The sequence below is a fragment of the Stegodyphus dumicola genome, chromosome 5, assembly GCF_044657685.1.
Source record: "Stegodyphus dumicola isolate Sdum_Otavi_A_Nest chromosome 5, ASM4465768v1".
Lineage (NCBI taxonomy): Eukaryota > Metazoa > Arthropoda > Arachnida > Araneae > Eresidae > Stegodyphus > Stegodyphus dumicola.
In genome coordinates, this window is record NC_140772.1 from 101,161,948 (window position 1) to 101,181,526 (window position 19,579).

Here is a 19,579-nt window from a genome sequence, read left to right on the forward strand (position 1 = left end):
AATAAAAGTATATTTATATTTAATAAATATACTTTTATTATTATAATGTTTTTAATATTATGTTTTAATTAATTAATTTAAAATTTTACTTAAAAAAATTATGATTTTCTTTTACGGTTATATTTTTTATCCGAGGGAATACTTTGCAATAGATTCGGATCATTTATTAAAATGTCGTGAAATTTCTCACACGAATTGGTCAAATTATAATTTACGCTTAATACAGATTTTAAAGCTTTTTTAATGTTCAATTAATGTTTTCTTCAATTGTCCATATTTTATTGATGCTAGAAAAAACACGTTCTGTTGCTGCATTTGTTCCTGGAAGTGAAAGCGCATGTTCTACAATTTTCAAAATATTTTTCATAGGGAATATTATTCTGTTTAAAATGAAGGTGTAACTCCATCTATTTTTGTCTGTTTCCACATTTGCAGACAACCAACATTTAATTTTTTTAATCAGTAACATATCTTTTTACCAATGACACCTCATTAAAAAGATCATTTTCGCAAATATTATTTTTCGGAAAATGGTTACTAATATATTAAAAAGATTTTTCCACATATTCCTATAAAATCTCCTTTTTTAAAGTCACCCAATGAAAATTTCTAAATCCTCGAATTGAACGGTATATTCTTCAAGATATTCCAAGCAGTTATTTTAAAAACTTCTGACTTCTTTCAGAAAATCAGGTCGTTTAATTGCACTTTGTTCTTCCAACCTAGTGATGTCCTTTCAAATAACTTAAGGAATGTAATCGTTATCAATTCTTTGATTTCATTTGATTTTTCCGTAATTGAAATTTTGTCCCCTTCAATAATTTTCACAACATTGTGAAATAATGTAGCTTGGTTGTGGATGAACTGAAGCCAAATTTGTGATGTGTCATTTTCCAAAAAGAGCTGCAATATTCTTGGACATTTATCTTGTGACAAAAAGTATGATTTTAATGGTTTGTATATTTAAAAAATATTTTCTGCAGCTGGTCAAAGAGCTAGCCATCGTGTTTTGCTGTAAGCAATAATTCTTTTGTATTCAATTTTTCAACATCGACTAAAAGTAAGTCAGATGCTGTTTGAATAGTATTGTGTAGAATGTGCACTGCACAACCTACTCCAATAATTTTTTGGTTCAAATGTTCGTTAAGTTTCATAAAAACGTTATTGATGCCTCTTCTAGCTTTTCTACCAAAATTTGCATTAGTGTTATCCTCACAATAGGCAATAATTTTATTGTTCAAATTATTCTTTTTTAAAATAGTACTTATTGAATAAAAAATTATTCATGAAGTTTCACCCTTTCAATGAAACAATATCTAATATTCTAATTTTAATTCCTTTTTCTGGATAAAAAAGTCTAACAACCGTGGGAAATAATTTTAAATCTTTGTGGTTGGAAGCATCATAATATATGGATATAAATGTGCATTATACTTATCAGTATTGATGTTTGTTTATATTTTGGGGAATATTGGTCACTTTTAGACTTTCCGTCTATGAAAGGATTCACTGTATTTTTGAATATACTGAAATTAATAAATTTATGTTTTTCATGTCATTTTTAGTAGAAACTATCAGAATGATATTAAGTGTTCTTTTCCTTTGCATTTAATAGCTTTTAAGTAGTGGGCAAGCATATGCTGTAGAAGTACTTTTAGACATGCCTGAATCTGAAAGAAATTTAGATCTAGGTATGTGAAACAGTAATATTTAACTTTTTGCATTTTCTTTTGCTGTAAAATCTTGCTATGTGATTGTTTTTAGAATTTAAGATCTTTTTATTATGTGCCTGTAATTTAAAGTTATGTATGCCTTAAGTTTTAAATAATATAAATTTTTCCTTCAAATTATAACAGAATTATTTCCTTGTATGAATCATTCTTTTGGTACCTTTATGCAGTTTTATCTGTATTTATATTTAGTAGACTAGCAAAAGTTATTAAATTTATTCATTTTAACAGTTTATTTTATTTATTTTACTTGAATTTTTAGTTCAAAGGGGCAATTTGCCTTGAACAACTATTGTTTTCGTTTTGCGTTGAAACCTTTAAAAGGCTGTAGCACTTTTCAAATCGTTGCCACCAAATATTATTTCCCTGTATTATATCTTAAGAAATTAAATCATGAAGAATCTGCATAAATGTATACGTATATGTTTCTTACATTGTGATAAAACAACGGTACCTAGAGCCATCAAAATTTCACTAATGTAATCTTCCTATAATATGGGCATGTGGAAGCCCTAATTTGAATTTGAAATTTGTTTTCTTGTCGATTTCATATTTTGTAACACTTCAACAAATTTTTTATTAAAAACTAAACGATTTCAATGCGAGAAATGGCAACATTGTACAGAAAAAAACATTTTTATCTCCAGCATGTGAGACTGTGTATTGGAAATTCTAAAGATATGCTCAATTTAAAATTAGTTTGCAACATTGCTCTTGAACTGAATTTTATGATTTATGATCTGAAACCTATCAGATTTTTTTTTTATCATTGAAATATCTTTATATTGTTAAATAGGTATGTTCATGATACAGATTCATATGCTTGCTGAAAATGGAGCTATTCTGAAATCATCCCGTAGACCAGTAAATATTTAAACTCTATTTATTATACTCATGTTGCTGTTACATTTATTTTCTGTAGCATTTTCTTATAATATTCTTGTAATTAGCATACACTTAATATACAGGGTGATTATAATTAAAGTTTAAGTTTCAAAACGCTATAGAAAAAGAACCACTCATGAAAATGACGCCAAATTTGAAAGGAATGTTATTGAAGAAGGCGGAAAGCGTATGGCAGAAGAAAAAATTTAGTTTCAAAAGTTAGCAACAGATGGCGCTGCAAGCGGAAGAAGACAAATTAAAATGTTAGTTAAATTTCAGTGTTATAAAGCCGTCAGGTACCAGGCTGTTCCTCATTTCGCGTCTCAGACGTTCGCCATGGGTGTTTCACTGCAGGACCGCGCTCTGCTGGTAAAGCTGTATTACAAGAATGATGATTGTGCAAGAGTAGCTCTGCAAAAATTCAGGACACTGAAGGGTATAAAAGAAAGCGTTGGTCCAATGAGTGTCGTAGGTCTAAAGAAAATGATGCAAAAATTCGAAACGACAGGTTCGTTTGATGTGCAATCTGGTAGAGGGAGAAAACGAGTGCATTCGATGGTAGTTGAAGAAGTGGCCACAGCATTACGGGAGGGGTCGGCCGGTGGTGTGCAACCGTGCAGTGCACGACGAATTGCCCGAACATTGGACAGGCCTACGAGCACGGTGCTGAAAATTGTACGAAACATCCTGCAATGCTATCCGTACAAAATTGGCCATGTGCAGGAGTTGCTTCCGCCTGACCTGACAGCTAGGGAGACGTTTGCGTTAGAATTCCTGGCTCGCATGGAAGTGGATAATGAATGGCCGTGGAAAATTTTGTGGAGAGATGAAGCCCATTTCCATCTGACAGGATACGTGAATACCCAGAATTGTCGAATATGGGCAACAGAAAATCCACTGGCAACGCACCCCGTACCACTTCATCCTGAAAAGGTCACGGTATGGTGAGGCTTTACGGCATCATTTATCCTAAAACCATATTTTTTCGAACAGACGGGTGCTTCCGGTCCTGTTACTGCAACCGTCACTGGTCAGAGGTATGCGTCTCTTTTGCGCAACCACGTGATTCCAGCTCTGCAACAGCGTGGATGTGTGGATGAAATCATTTTTATGCAAGATGGCGCTCCTCCGCACATTGCACATCCCGTGAAGCAGCTGCTGAGGCGCCATTTCGGAAATGCTCGAATTATCAGCCGTCATTTCCCTACAGCCTGGCCGTCCCGATCGCCTGATCTTACTCCGTGTGATTTCTGGCTGTGGGGATATCTGAAGGATGTTGTGTTCCGTGCTCCAATTGCAAATTTAGCGGAATTAAAGGCACGCATTTTGCAACACATTCTGAACATCACCCCGGAGACACTGCGATCCGTTGTGGAACATGCTGTTTGTCGCTTTCAACTTGTTGCACACAACACCATAATGAACATGTTTTGTGCCAGTCTCGCGACAGTTCCGAACTTCTTTGATGAATAGTTCTTATGCGGTATGTCGCCGCAAAACTCTTGAAACCGATTTGTCCCTTTCGATGTGATATGTACAGTCATGCAAATAAAATTATTCAACAATTCTAATTTGTCAATGCATTTTAATGTGTAACTTCCACCTTAGCCATTGTTTTACGAATCGCTTCTCATTTCTCGTCGTGATTTTGCCGCTTACAGCGCCATCTGTTGCTAACTTTTGAAACTAAATTTTTTCTTCTGCCATACGCTTTCCGCCTTCTTCAATAACATTCCTTTCAAATTTCACATCATTTTCATCAGTGGTTCTTTTTTTATAGCGTTTTGAAACTTAAACTTTAATTATAATCACCCTGTATTATAGTTATATAATTTTGTTTATGTACAAAACATTGTTTGTATATGTATATAAAATATATCTGTTTTTTTTTTATTATTATTAAAAGTTATTAATTTCATTGCTTATGATATGTATAAAACATTCTGGTTGTTAAAGAAATTTGTAGTTTGTAATAAAACATTTAACTACTTCAAAATAATGTTTAATAAATAAAAAATATCTAAAATATTATTTGCTTTTAATACTTGAAATCGTCTTTTCAATAATTTTTTTGTATTTTTTGAAAAATATTTATAGGTTTTTTTTTAAACTTTTGTCAGGTTCTTTAATGGTTTAAACACAGAAAAATGGTACAAAATTAAATGGGTATTGATTTTACAAATGTATTGTTGTTGTTACTTATCTCTGTCTGACAGTAGCATCAGAACAAGCTCAGAAAATTCGTCGTGGCAAGGAGTGAAAAACTGTGCCTGTTGTTGGCAAGAACCTTGAGCACCATACAGGTGACAGTACAACTTTGCTCAGTTCTGCTGCCAATTTTGATGGAGAGCACCCCAGAGGGTCGGGTCCAAGGGTTTTCCACCTCTCTTTCCCTGCCACCAACTCTAGAAAGGACTTTTAGCTTTGTCGAATATTTAAAGTGCCTCCATGCCGCACAGACACTATACATTTACAAACATCCAGGATTCGAACCCCGGCCCTTCAGTATAACTAATAAAAATTCAGCACAAAGTCCGAGATTCAGAGTGGTCTGGACTTCGATGATTCCAGATTTCAGATTATCAGTTTAAATCTTGTAAAATGACGTACCATATTTCCCAGAGTATAAGATGCACTTTTTTGTTTCAAATAAGGTCTGAAAAACTGGGTGCGTCTTATACATTGATACTCAGTTTTTGATTACGTTCATTTCTGGAAATTTCCTCTATTTGGAGTTATGCGATTCCCCCACACACACACACACACACGGTGCAGAGTATGGGAATATTTCAGTTACGTAGAGTTAAGTGAATTAAATTTTTGAAGTTACAACATCAGGAAGAAGGAAGAGGCTTAGCATTACCTAAACAGACACAGTGGTTAAATCATTTAAGGAGTGTGGAATTAATATTACAGTGAATGGTACAGAGGACAATTTGTTGAGTATGAATGTGTATGAGGACTCGTGTGTGACGTGCTTGTCACTTGTAAGTTTTATTTCAAAATCATTCACATTTGATTTATTATTGTCAGCTTCAATTTCATTCTCGGCCTCAAGATTTCTTGGTGTTATTTCGTTTACTGCACACGATAAATTTACTTTCGGCACAGTATTGCATTTCAACAGTTTCTTTTGCGGCAATCCAAGCAAGCGATTTCTCATGTCATCTTCATAATCAATCCACAAATTTTCGCCGCAAATTCTTGCGTTTTTCACATTAATAGAATCTTGTCTTCGACATTTATGTATCCATTCTTTCATCAAAAGCAAATTGTCTTTTGTGAAACCATGAAATACAATATCTCTTCCTTTCATATTTCTATAAGTGTTACAGCACGTTGCTACAGCACAAGAAACCATATTACATAAAGGATACTTTAAATATAGAATTTAAAGGGAAAACTGACTAAAACTATGTATATATATATACACAAATTATTTTAAATATTTGCATTATTAGAAAACAAATATGTATGATTAAAATTAATTTGGGATATGCGACCTCCAAAAAATCGTTTCGCAACTGAATGAAACTACAGTTTTAAACGCGTGAAATCAGAGCAGTTGCAATACAGACACATCAGATTACTTCCAGTTCACCCCCTCCATGAGGCTCGCGTCGGCGAGGAGTCGAACAAAGGAATAACCTAGCCCTTCTATTTATCCCTGATATTGCTAGCCTGAGCTGTGGAATGATTTTCAGACCAATCATTCGTTAATGTTTTTGTCATCTTTTTTTTTTTTTTTTTTTTTTTTTTTTTTTCCCTCCCGATTATGGGAACTTTATATTTGTGCCATGCTTCAGCATTTGAATGTAACAAAATCATTAGTCTTGCATCAGAATCTGTGACATTTGTTAGGGTCTTTTCTGCAGCAGTCACCAAGGTATTTTATGGTACGTATTTTTCGAAAAGGCCAGTTTCATCAGCATTTAAAATTTTTTCTGGAGATAATTTTCATTATTAAAGTGTTTAATTAATTCATTTGCAGGTTGTTCAGTATCAGCTGAAATTTTTTATTGCCTTGTACTATGGCAAGTTTTAAATTTGGTTAAACCACCTGTCAGAATAGTGCACAGTTTTCAAGTTTATTTTTTCATGAAATATTTCGGCATGAGCCATTAGCATTGGATCTGTAAATGGCATGTTCTTTCTGCAAAGGTGTCTCACTTTCAATCACCACTTTGTCATGATTGTCGCTTGTAGCATAATAAATGATTTATTCATTTTGAGGTGAGTGTCAGAATCCATGAAAAAAATTAAATAAGTTCCTTTTTCTGTCAAAGGCAGGGGCATACTCCTTGCATAATTTTCGGATATACCTTTACACATCTTTGCTGCAGTTTCACTTCTTGCCTGATTGAAACTGAAACAGGCTTTGCATATCCCGCTGTAGCTTCAAAATTAAAAACTCTTTTCAATGTAGTCAAAAATTCAAATTTTATCTTTTATAAGATGTCTGTAATAATAATAGCCTGCAAAAAATAATAAGCTGGATCAAATTAGAAAGTTAAGGAAGAGCACAAATATGTCTAATAACCTCACTTATTGTTTAGGGCAGATAGAAGAATGCTACTGCCCTCCGCAACAACCACTCAAGAACTAAAAAAGTGTAGTCATTGCTACATCATTGCTGTAGTTTTTGTAGCCAGCAAGTGTTTGAAAAAGACAAAGTAACATGCAAGAATCTTAGTTAATAAGAAGGAAAATTCTATTTACAGCCCACCTGTTTTTTCCCTGAGTATTATATTCTTTATTCCTAGATTTATAAAAGGGAAAAAATTCAAATTAAAAAATAATCTCAGTGGAGCTGAGGTTCAAATATTGCACATTCAGATTTATAACCTTGTACATATTATATTAAAAGTTGTATTATAGTAAAGTTGAAAAGGAATAATTATAGTCCAGTCATTTAATGAAAGAAATTAATGGAAAACCAAAAGAACAAAAATAATTATGAAATGAGGCATTTAATTATTTCTAAAAGTAAGAATTATTGGAAGAATGTTAATTCTCCAGTATTGATCCTTCTTGACTCCTTCCCTTCGTCCCTTGAAGTAAAATTATTGCCCTAATACCATAATAAAAAATTTGGTAATTTCATCTTTTAAAGTAAGGTTTATATTTTTTTATAATATAATTTAGAAGTTATGTTAGTGTGATTATTTTATGTTAAAATACATCAACAATGAATAATGTAAAAACCCCAAGAAGTGAAATTTTGCTGTAAAGTTGTTGAATCACAAATTTTGTTAATAGAAATTGACGGCATATAAGGAGCGGGAAAATATCTTGTATGGTCAAAAAAGATATAATAGAATATTGTTTATAATAAAAAAAATTTTTAAAGTTTGATCTCTTAAAAATAAATAATGAAAAATAAAAGAAGAATAATTGGAAATTTGTTTAATTGTAATAAAATTTAAGTAATTTAGTTTTAAAGTAGAGAAGACTTTTATTAAGAACAAATATTAAGGTTTTGAAAAATTTTAGAGTATAAAGGAACCTTTTTTATTACATATTTAATTTTTATTTATTGGAGTGATTGATTTTTCATGAGGAGTAAAACAGATAGGAAAAAAATTTCCACCAATTTATAGTGCTCAAATAAAATTTATTCAGAAACTTAAATTAAGAAAGTTCAGTTATTCAGCTTAAAGTCAGAACTGAATTATAGGATCATATTCTATAAGACAGCTATTGAATTTTTTTTTTTTTTTTTTCCAAAAAAGTGCAAAATTATTTTCAGTCAATCAAATACTTAAAAAATGGAGGACAGTTTTGTCTTACTGCTGTTTACATATAATATGTAAATAGCGACAACAATAGAACTGAATGGATTTTCCCGCAACTAACTGAAAGTAATCATTTTAAATACAAATTACATAGAAGAAGTTTATTAAGGAAAGACTTAAGCTCTTTTGGCTAATTTTGAAATTTAGGCTAGTATGCTTATATTGTCATTGTTATTTTGATGTTGTCTTTTTTAGAGATTTTGTCACATTATTTTCTAATTCATCTTCATTATTTTACTTTCATGTGTTCATACTAATACGTAATTCTTTTCCTGTAATTTTTGATTTTCATTTTTTTTTTCATTTAGTTTTGTTTATTGTTACATTTTATTACTATTCTTTTCTTTATGATCAAATGTTAAATACGAGCTAGAGCATAAGCATGAACTTAAGCACAACATTTTTTTTTTAATTTTAGAAGTTTATTATTTAGAATTTTTATTTAAATATTTGTTTTACAAGCAAGATATATTTTAACTGTATATTCTTATATTGTTACAATATTTTAGTTATTTATAAGTCTAGATTACATGCATATGTATTCATTGATGTTATTTCCCCTTTTGACTTCTAAAATGGATAATAATATTTATCTACATAAATGTTTTCTGTTATAAAATTTCCTTCAAGTTTCAAAATATTTAAATCATTGGTAACATTACATAACATTAGTGCTCTCATTGCTGCAGTTGTTATATACACTGTGTCCACAAGTCTTTATCTGGCCTGGCTGTAGGCATATATTTCCAGTTACAGAAGTTTTTTTAATAAATCAAAGGTTTATGTTTTAATATTTTTAATTAAAAATTATTTTGTGTAAAATATGAAATCTAACTTTTTACACATTCTTCCACTCCCTTTATTTATATTTAGTAAAAAAAGAAAAAAAAAAGAAAAGAAAAGAAGAGTTCCATCCCATACCACAAAAAATGACCAAATATCCAATTTCAAAATTTGTATTATTTGATGTCATTTGAATTTGCATTGAGGGGTCGGTTACTAAATAAATTAGAATAACTTACTGTAATTTCCCCCCCCTTTTAAGTACCATTCAATGGTATTCTTTTGTGATTAATTAGTATCTTTATTTGGAATTTTGTTACATTTGGTATGCTGAAAGAATTTTCATAAATAATTTATAAGTTTTCAAAATCTAAAAATACATTATGAAAATTATTATAAAGTTTTATTGCTTTGAAATCATAATATGGTAATCAGAAAAAAATCATTAAAATATAAATTGTTTTCATTTTTAATTAATTCAAATGGTATTACTAGTTAACTACATGGTAATACTGAAGTCTGCCAGTCTTTCTTAGAATATGAATTCTGTAAGATTTTGTGCATAAGATATCCAATATAAAAAAAAAAATTATGTTGATCAATATTTTTCATAATAATCTCCATTGAAATGCTCATCATATACTCTCTTAACTTCAGAAACTTTTATCCAAAAAAACATTTTATTTTTAATCATGTATAAATCCAAATATTTCTTTCTTCAATATGTGTATAGTCCCTGAAGGTGATTCTTGATTTTTAATATTAAATATCTCCATCAATTCTTGTTGCATGGGCATCAAACTATGTGCTTGATTTTTTACATTGAATACAAAATTTTCCTGTAAAATTGTAAATGTAGGGACGAGAGGAACATGTAAAAAATTAGATTTCATAATTTTCACAAACTGGTTTTTTAAATACAGAGTGTTTATAAAGTCTGTATACATTTTTACTTAAACAGGCTTTATTCTGAAATATAAATTATTTACATGAAAATGCAGCATAATAAGATACTGAATTGTACTAATTCAAATCAGGGGGGGAGGGGGCACACTGAATTGTACTAATTCAGTGTGTCCCCCCCCCCCCCCGAGTGTCTAGGCACAATTGCCGCCATTCCACTACACTATGGAACACCTTATGTAAAGTTACCGGTGTAATTTCAGTTGCTGCAGCCGTAATTCACTGTTTTAATTTTTCAATGCTGCCAGCCTTCACTTGTTATACTAGGCAGTTAAGTCTGGTGATTGTGGAGCCCAAAGCCGTTGAGAGCCATGACCAATCCACCTATCAGAAAAGTTTCATGAAGGTAATTACACACAATAATGGCAAAATGGAGAGATGCCCCATCCTGTTGGTGGACAGCAGTGTCAGTAATGCCATCTGATACTAGCTGTGGCTCATGATATTGTTGCAATATATTGAGATAAATTTCTTTAGTGATGATCCCTTCTGCAAACATGAAAGATGTACAGAGCTTAGTTATTCCAGTCCATACATTAACTTTAGGTGTGTCTCCCTGAGATTCATATAACACATTTGGTTGTTCATCAGCCCTCATTCGGCAATTATACCTATTAACATGGCTGCTGAGATAGAATGTGGATTCATCGCTAAAGAGAACAATCTCCATTAAGTTCTCACTATCCACAGTTTCGAACAAATCATAACACATGGCTTACCGAGCTGCACAGTCCTCAGCTTCAAGCTTATGCTCAGTTTGAATGTGATAGGCATCCTTGTTTAAATGACAACTTAAAGTTTTCCAAACAGTAGTATGCAAAATACTGAGTCCCTGGCTGAATCTTCATGTAGATGCTTGGGGGGGGGGGTTACGCCTAATCGCTTCTAGTAAGCTTTGCTCAACTTGTGACATTATCGAAGGTATTCCAGAATGGTCTTTGTCTATAACACTACCAGTTGGCTTGAATTTGTTTACCAAGGTTTTTAATAGCTGCTCTGATAGGAGCTTATCTTCTATATTTCTGGACGAAGTCCTCCTGCACCTGTTGATACGGTAGCCCATGTGTATGGGCATAAACAATAGCTATTCTGTCTTCTGTCGGTAGCATTCTTTCAGATCGCCTCCAAAGAAATTGGGATTAGAAAGTATTTCTCAAAAATGTATGAAGACTTATGTATGTATGAGTATGAATGAGTATAAACACCCTGTACAAAAGTACCAGAATATATGAGTATGTATATGAGAATCAGTAGAATATATGAGAATGTATGAGTATGAATGAGTATAAATGTATGAGTATAAACACCCTGTACAAAAGTACCAGAATATGAGTCTTTGCATAATTTAAAACATTTTTGTAGCTGGGAGTACATGTCTATGAATAGCAGTTTTAAAGATAATTAGCCAGGTAAGGGCTATTGCAGATACAGTGTATAATGAGTTATTTATGTTAAACTCTATGAAAATTTAACTGATTTAATTAAAAATTAGTATGAATTGAAGTTAAGCTTACTTAAATATGTATTTTTTATTTAGGCTTTACTGCATTATAGGTCTCCATTATTCAAGATAATATATACATTATTTTATGTTCCTGCATTACTTGCTGGTTCTGTTCAAGAAAAGCAGACTATAGTTGTTCCATTATTTGAGCATTACGTGGAAGATTCTGTAAGCAATTTTACTATGTGTTATATGGTATATATGATTTTATTATGCTTTATGAAGTTAGTGATAGGCAGATTGAACTCTTCTTTCGAGGGATTTGTGTTAACAATACTTACATTTTCTTATGATATGACATTTGTGATTTCCATAAACAATGTCAAAATTTTAAAGGCATTAAACTAAAATTATGAGCATAGTTTCTTTTGAAATATGCATTTCAGTGCTCTTTTTACACAAAAGTATTTTCTTCCAAAATAAAATATTAAACTATAAAATTACATTTCCTCTTTTGAGCAGGAAAATCATATCATACTACTAAAGGGACATTTATTAGTTTATCAAATAAAAATTTTTAACAATTCTTAAAATTTTAAAAATATTTTGATAGTTTACTTTTAGCTTTAAAACATATTCCCCGTGGATTTTGCTAAATTTTTTATTATTTCTAACATAATTTTCCTCCACTTTTTTAACATTGCATTTGTTGTTTCAATTTTTGTTTTAAAGAAATATTTGTTTTAGAATTTTGTATACTATTTCTTGACAGATTTGTTTGGTAGGATTTAAATCTTGACTTGGGGATGTTCTGAATACTTCTCAAACTATAAAATAGCAGCTAGAGCTGTTTAATATTTTGAAATATTCAGAATAGTATTCATGATAGATTCTTGATAGAATTATGAATTGCTTTGTATGTTAAGTTATTGTGATGATGATTTCATTTTAAAATGTCAGTTTCTTTCATATTATGGTCTCTTATAGCTTTAAGAATGCCCATTTTCAGAAATTGATGTGTGCCCCTGTACACAACCCTAGTCTGCCATTTTCAGCTGTTGCAACTATAATTTTTGAGATTCATATTTAATTCATTTTCTTTCTTGTTGAAAGATATTAAATTAGCATTTCTCATCAAATATTATCTTGTTCCAGTTTTTAAACTGTTCTTTTACATAAATTTGTAGATAGAAATGTGAAATGTTCCGGTCTTTATCTGATGTATAGAATTTTTAATGTCACCTGGCTGTTATACTAAGATATTGTGTTATACTAACATGCTGTGTGATTATTTTAAAATCTTTCCATTAACAAATACTTTGATTAATAATGTTCTGCTTTACATTTGAAGCAGAACAGGATTAATCATAGGGTTAAGTAATTCTCAATTATTTAATTATTTTAGGCAATATTGTTGCATTCCATAGCACATCTTGGATGGTCTTTTAAGTCTTTTTTTTTTTTTTTTTTTTCATTTTTTCATTTTATATTTTATTTATATTCATTTATATTTTATTTTGTCAGAAACTGATTAGTTAAATGAACTATTACTGAAACTTTTCAGGGAGATTTTACTTCAGATAATTTCAAAGCGAGAATAAATTAATTAACTTCTTGAAAAATCTATCATAATAAAATAATATAAATTCTGAGAAAACTGTATTGAAAAGTTTATGGAACTAATTTTTGTATTGCTTATTGCATTTCAATACAAAATAATATTATAAATACAGGTGATTTTATTTATTTATTTTTTAATATTTCTTATAAGTAGTGTGTTATTACTTTTGTGGCATGAATTTTTTTTTTCTAAAAACAAAATTTTGATTTTTGAGCCGAACATTTTATTCTTGGAAACGGTACTTATTGTAAAAGGATGACATGATAAAATGCTTACACAAAAGAAAATCACATTTAATAATTAATTTAAATTTAGTGTATTTAAAGGGTTTGACATAATTTTTGGAAATTGTAGTTTCTGTGAGATAATATAAATATTTGCTATTACTATATGAGTTTTTATTGTAAGAGGCTGCAGGTACCTAGGAGCTTTGAGGCAGATGTTGAATGTACTATATTGCTTTACTTTTTATCTCTTATTTCATTTTTAGAATGATGACTATATAAGCTATTCTAAAATCTTTGTATCTATGTCACTGCAAAACAAAAGTAGTTAAATATATGTAAGTGTATTTAACTTTAGTTAAATTTTTATTTACTTTATTCTATATATTTTAATATTTATATTAATGTAAGTAAAATTATAAAGCATAAATGTAGGTAAATTATAAAACTTATTAATTTTAATAAAATTATAAGGCACCATCAATGATAGTAAATCTAAATAAAATTATAAGGCCATCTATATTTTCCATCTATAATCCACTATTTTATATCTAAATAAAATTATTATATTATATAAATATAATAATTATATATTATTATTTATTATAATAATTTTTTATTATTTATAATCGTTTTATATTATTATTTATTTATTTTTACCAAGATTTATAAGACACAATTTTCTATTTAATTCAGCCTTGTGAATACTTTGGATTAATATATTTTGAAAAATATTGAAATTAAGTTTATAGTTCTCTAACCTAATTTTTTTATTGTTTTCTATTCTTTAAGGAAAGTGGTTTAAAGAATAAATATATGAGGTGAATCTTTTAAAAGATGCCCTGTGGAACATATATGAAAAGAATGAGTGAGTAAGTTCAATAGAGTATGACAGGAACTTAGGAGGTGCTGGAAGTCTCCTTCTTTGACCTTGAGGCACATGTGCAGAGGATATCACATGTTCTGAAAAGCACCAGCAAAGGCATCCTGTGGCATAGCCTAGATATCTGCGATATGTTACTTGATGTTCTTTGAGTGTATGAGGCCTGTTGTGGCATGCCTGTTCCTTTAGAGCTACTCACAAGAAGAAATCACAGGGTAATGCATCTAAGGAATGAGTAAAACTCATATCTTACATCTTATCTTAGATACATATATCTATATCTGCGATGTGTTACTTGGTGTTCTTTGAGTGTATGAGGCCTGTTGCGGCATGCCTGTTCCTTTAGAGCTACTCATAAGAAGAAATCACAGGGTAATGTATCTAAGGAATGGAATGAGATAGCCAAGGTTGGTTTGTGCCACAGCTAATGATGCAATCAGACAAGAACACTGATTCAATGCATTTGATGTATGCACTGTGACTCCATCTTGCTGAAAGTAAGCATTTCTTTGCTGATCCTTAGTCAGTAGTTCAACAAACACATTGACTATGTTACTGAGTCAAGCTTGGGGATGATGCAGCTTGACAACATGGCACACCAACCACCAAGATTCTGAGCATTCAATGGAACCTCCATGAACACATATGGATTAATACTTGACCAGTGTTGCATGTTCTGAGAGTATATGTAGCCTGACAGATGAAACTTTGCTTTATCAGAAATGAAGAAGTAAACATCTACAACATCTTTTGAACAATGTTGGACAGAAACCACTCACAAAACTGCTTGTGAGTTGCTTTGTCTTACTGATGCTTCACAGTAATTTTAAATACAGCAAGTTCAAGACATCCTTCAGGATCCACATAGAGGTTGACTGGAATGCCTGCAACTGTTTGCAGACTTCAAGGTGATTTTGATGGACTGTGTATCAACTGTTCTGCATCATATTTGATGGTCTGTATATTAGCTGTGCTGCATCACTAACCTTTGCTTCAGTTTGGACAGTCTTTGGACACACTTTTGGCTATTCAATATGGATCCAGTTTCCCACCATTTTGCAATCAGTTTTTATATTACTGATTTGGTTGGGGCTTTTGCTGCAACTTCATTCACTGTAGACTCCATCATATAAATCTATGCACTGTTTCTAAGAACTGAGGTGTGTATACATCTTGACAGCAAAAATATGCTACTATGCCACTAGCACTGTACTTACTCAATGAACCATAATCACAGCTTTCTGTGTTGCTCAGCTTTACTCAACTGATCTGCACACTGCCTGCCTCAAGATAACTGATGGACACTTAATACACCCCTTCTGAACAGGTTTTTGTCACACTGTATTGTATTTACTTAATCACGCATTTCAAAAATATTCTACAGGGCTTCTTTTAAAGGATTCACACTGTATTAGAGATTCTGTAACTTTAAAAATAAAAAAATATATAAATAAATAAAAAAAAAATGTTTTAACTAAATTTCAGGCAACATTTTGGATATGTATATGTTTTAAACTAATAATTTATGGATCTATTAGAATAATCTATGCAATTTCTTTCTTTCTCCCTTTTTTAATATGTAACATTTGCTTACTGCTTACCATTAAACTGATATTTTTCCTTTTTTCTGTTTAAGTATCAGCCAACACATTTTGCTTACATTCATTTTGAAGCTCCGAAAATTGAAATATATTCATGTAAACTGAGAATTCATGCTCAATTTACTGGTCTAAGGTAATGTATGACAAAAAGGTAAAATTATTTATTTTGCTGTAAAGTTTTCCTTATAGTACAGATTCGTGATTAATGTAGTTTGCAATGACTGCATCAAAATGCTACTTTATGAACATTTTACCTGGTTAGGAAATTCTCCCCAAAATACAGTTTTATCAGGGAGTATATAGACTTCTTTACTTAATCAACTGATTAATGACCAAAGCACTGGTTAAAATTATAGAGCTTTAAAAAGCAACCCAAGACTTTTGTTCTGCAGATAATAATTTTGTTTTGATTGCTAAAATACATAAATGGCATTTGTATATCACTTAAATTTTATGTAAAATTTTAACATTTAACACATTTTGTATGTGCAAGATACTTTTTAGAATTTTCATTTTCAGAATTTTTTAGAATTAGAGAGGGTGTTTTTAAGTAAGCATATCATCATAAAATATATCAAATGAATCAGGTATTCACATGTTCAAATACAAATATTCAATATATAATAAAAATTCAAGTCAAATAATATACTAGAGCAGTGGGGTTCAGCTTCAGACTCACAGGGGCTTAGTAGCCCATAATCCTACCTTTAGTTGCCCACCAGCTGAAAACACAGCGTTATAATGAGACAAAAAAATTTACTCTAATCCTAATGGAAAAAACAATCATAAAAAGGTGCACTCACACATCATGTGTAGGGATGCTGCATTGCATTCACCTTCTTGCAAAATAATTGCCATTGTCCCATTTCCATGATTTTTATCTGTATGGTGAATTAGAATTAGAGTGCCTGCTTTAACATAACTCTGTTGTTAGTTTAGTTGTAATAAGCTAATAAAAGTTTGTAGTAATGGGTTCCAATGCTGTTTCTGATGAGTTTTAAAATAGCAATGTTATCATATCGTTTATTTGTGGTGTGCTTGTTGACATGAGTGATGTGAAACCTACCACTTCAACAATGAATGAATCAACAATTTATTTACAAACTTTGGTGAAAAAAGCAGTTTGTTTATTATACAGTGCTTCAATAGTAATACCAAAGTGATCAAATGTTGAATGTTCAGCAGTAAATATCCACTCAGGTCTGCTGCATAATGTTCAGTGATTGAAAGCTTCTCTAAAAGCTCAGTAAAGCAAGCTTTTTCCTTCAAAAATTTAAAAAAAAAAGTCACACATAAGCATCCTTCAAAGTAAACTGCATTCTTGCATCACCTAAAAATGCATATTTAGATGGGACCATAGTGAAAAAGGATGTGCTAACAATGTTAGAATCTGTATTTCACAAATTCAAAAACAAAAATGAAATATCAGCTGTAAAAGATGTGCCTCTGTCACGAAATACAGTGGCAAAATGAGGGGACAAAATAGCAAATGACATCTACTTACAAATGAGATCTAATTTGGAAAAATGTGCATATTTTCCCCTGCAATTTGATGAGTCCTCTTATTTTACTGACACACCACAACTTCAGGTGTTCAAAAGAATGCTGTTTCTCTGATTTTGTTCATGAAAGAAGCATTGTTAACTATATTGACTTGAACTAGATTGTTAACTATATTGGCAAAACACAGAAGAGAGCAAAACATATATAATGCATTTGAAGAAGAGTATACCAATAAAGAGGCTCGTCACAGTCACAACCCAAGGCACACCGGCTATGGTCACAAATAATATGGAATTTATTGGGCTCTGTAAGCAGGATGACCTATTTTCCAAATTTAATTCGTACCACTGTGTTATTCATCAAGAAAATCTGGCAACTGAAAAACTCAACCTCAATTACATAAAGACTGTTATTATATGCAGTGTAAATTTTATCCAAGGTCAGCCTTTGAACGTAAGTTTTTTAAAGCGTAGTTTCCAGTCATTGAAAGCTTCTCTAAAAGCTCAATAAAGCAAGCTTTTTCCTTCAAAATTGAAAAAAAAAGAGTTGCACATAAACATCCTCCAAAGTAAACTGCATTCTTGCATCACATAAAAATACATATTTAGATGGGACCATAGTGAAAAAAAGATGTGCTGGCAATGTTAGAATCTTTATTTCACAAATTCAAAAACAAAAATGAAATTCTATCAGCTGTAAAAGATGTGCCTCTGTCACGAAGTACAGTGGCAAGGTGAGGGGACAAAATAGCAAATGAGATCTAATTTAGAAAAATGTGCATATTTTCCCCTGCAATTTGATGAATCCTCTTATTTTACTGACACACCTCAACTTCTGATGTTCAAAAGAATGGCATTTCTCTGATTTTGTTCATGAAAGAAGCATTGTTAACTATATTAACTTGAACTATATTGTTAACTATATTGGCAAAATACAGAAGAGAGCAAAACAGATATGATGCATTTAAAAAAGAGTATACTAATAAAGAGGCTCGTCACAGTCACAACCTAAGACACACCGGCTATGGTCACGAATAATACAGAGTTTTTTGGGCTCTATTAAGCAGGATGACCTATTTTCCAAATTTAATTCATACCACTGTGTTATTCATCAAGAAAATCTGGCAGCTGAAAAACTCAACCTCAATTACATAATGACTGTTATTGTATGCGGTGTAAATTTTATCCAAGGTTGCCCTTTGAACATAAGTTTTTTAAAGCCTAGCTTTATGAGCTAGATAGTGAGTATGGTGATCCAATTTATCATGCAGGAAGTAAGGTGGCTGAGTCGAAGAAAAGCTGTAACAAAATTTATTGGAATGTTAATGGAGATGAAAACTTTTCCCATATCCTAGGACAATTATGACCAAAAATCAGATGAAATGGAGCAGTTTGTTGACTTGACATTTTTAACCAATATCACTGTAAAACTCAATGACCTAAATTTAAATTCCATGTTACAACGAATAGGGAAACATATATCAGAAATGGTAAGCACAACATCTGCTTTTCTAGCTAAAATCGATTTGTGGAAGAAAAGCTTATTTGGTGAAAGATTATCAATATTTTCCATTATTTACCCACATTTTAGATCCAAAATGTACTCTGGAGTATGATCTATCTAAGCATTTTGAAAATCTCCTGCTGCTTATCAGATTATAAAAGAAGATTTTAAAACATGTTTCCTTTAGAGCCTATTTTATTGTTCACAAACACAAGAGAAAAAACTTTCGTGGAATTAGATAAATTAGAAGTGAATTCTTCAATTGAAAAACTTTGTTTTATTATCAAATCAGAAGCTGAGTTAGAGATTACTCGTCATACTGATACGATATTCAAAGCACTGAAAATAAAAATGATGAAGTTTTTGAAGTAATGGATCATATTAAATACAAAAATGCACTTGGGGGTGCACTAACAATGAAAGCAAGACATTATGTCATCTGAATCAAGCATTTTATTCAAAGTTAATAGAGTGAATTTTTGCAATACAGTATTCAATTTCACTCTGTAAGTACTCAAAACGATTTATTATGGCTACAAAGTACATTTTGGAAGAACCTGGGAAATGGCAGATCATTGGCCGTTTAAAAGCAGGCAGACAGTCATAGAAACACTGAGATGAGTGAATATTTCACAACATATGAT

General features: G+C 31.1%; 1 protein-coding gene across 10 annotated transcripts in view; it reads left to right on the top strand.

The window, feature by feature from the left end:
• The window catches only part of Seipin (lipid droplet biogenesis associated protein seipin), an 81,210-nt gene that overhangs the window by 26,235 nt on the left and 35,396 nt on the right, over nucleotides 1-19,579 (top strand). For all 10 annotated transcript variants that reach the window (XM_085816913.1, XM_085816910.1, XM_085816909.1 and 7 more), the window contains 4 exons: nucleotides 1,616-1,691; nucleotides 2,527-2,594; nucleotides 11,694-11,828; nucleotides 15,965-16,062. In XM_085816913.1, coding sequence (XP_085673039.1) covers nucleotides 1,616-1,691; nucleotides 2,527-2,594; nucleotides 11,694-11,828; nucleotides 15,965-16,062 — 377 coding nt within the window. The remainder of the gene's footprint in view (nucleotides 1-1,615; nucleotides 1,692-2,526; nucleotides 2,595-11,693; nucleotides 11,829-15,964; nucleotides 16,063-19,579) is intronic.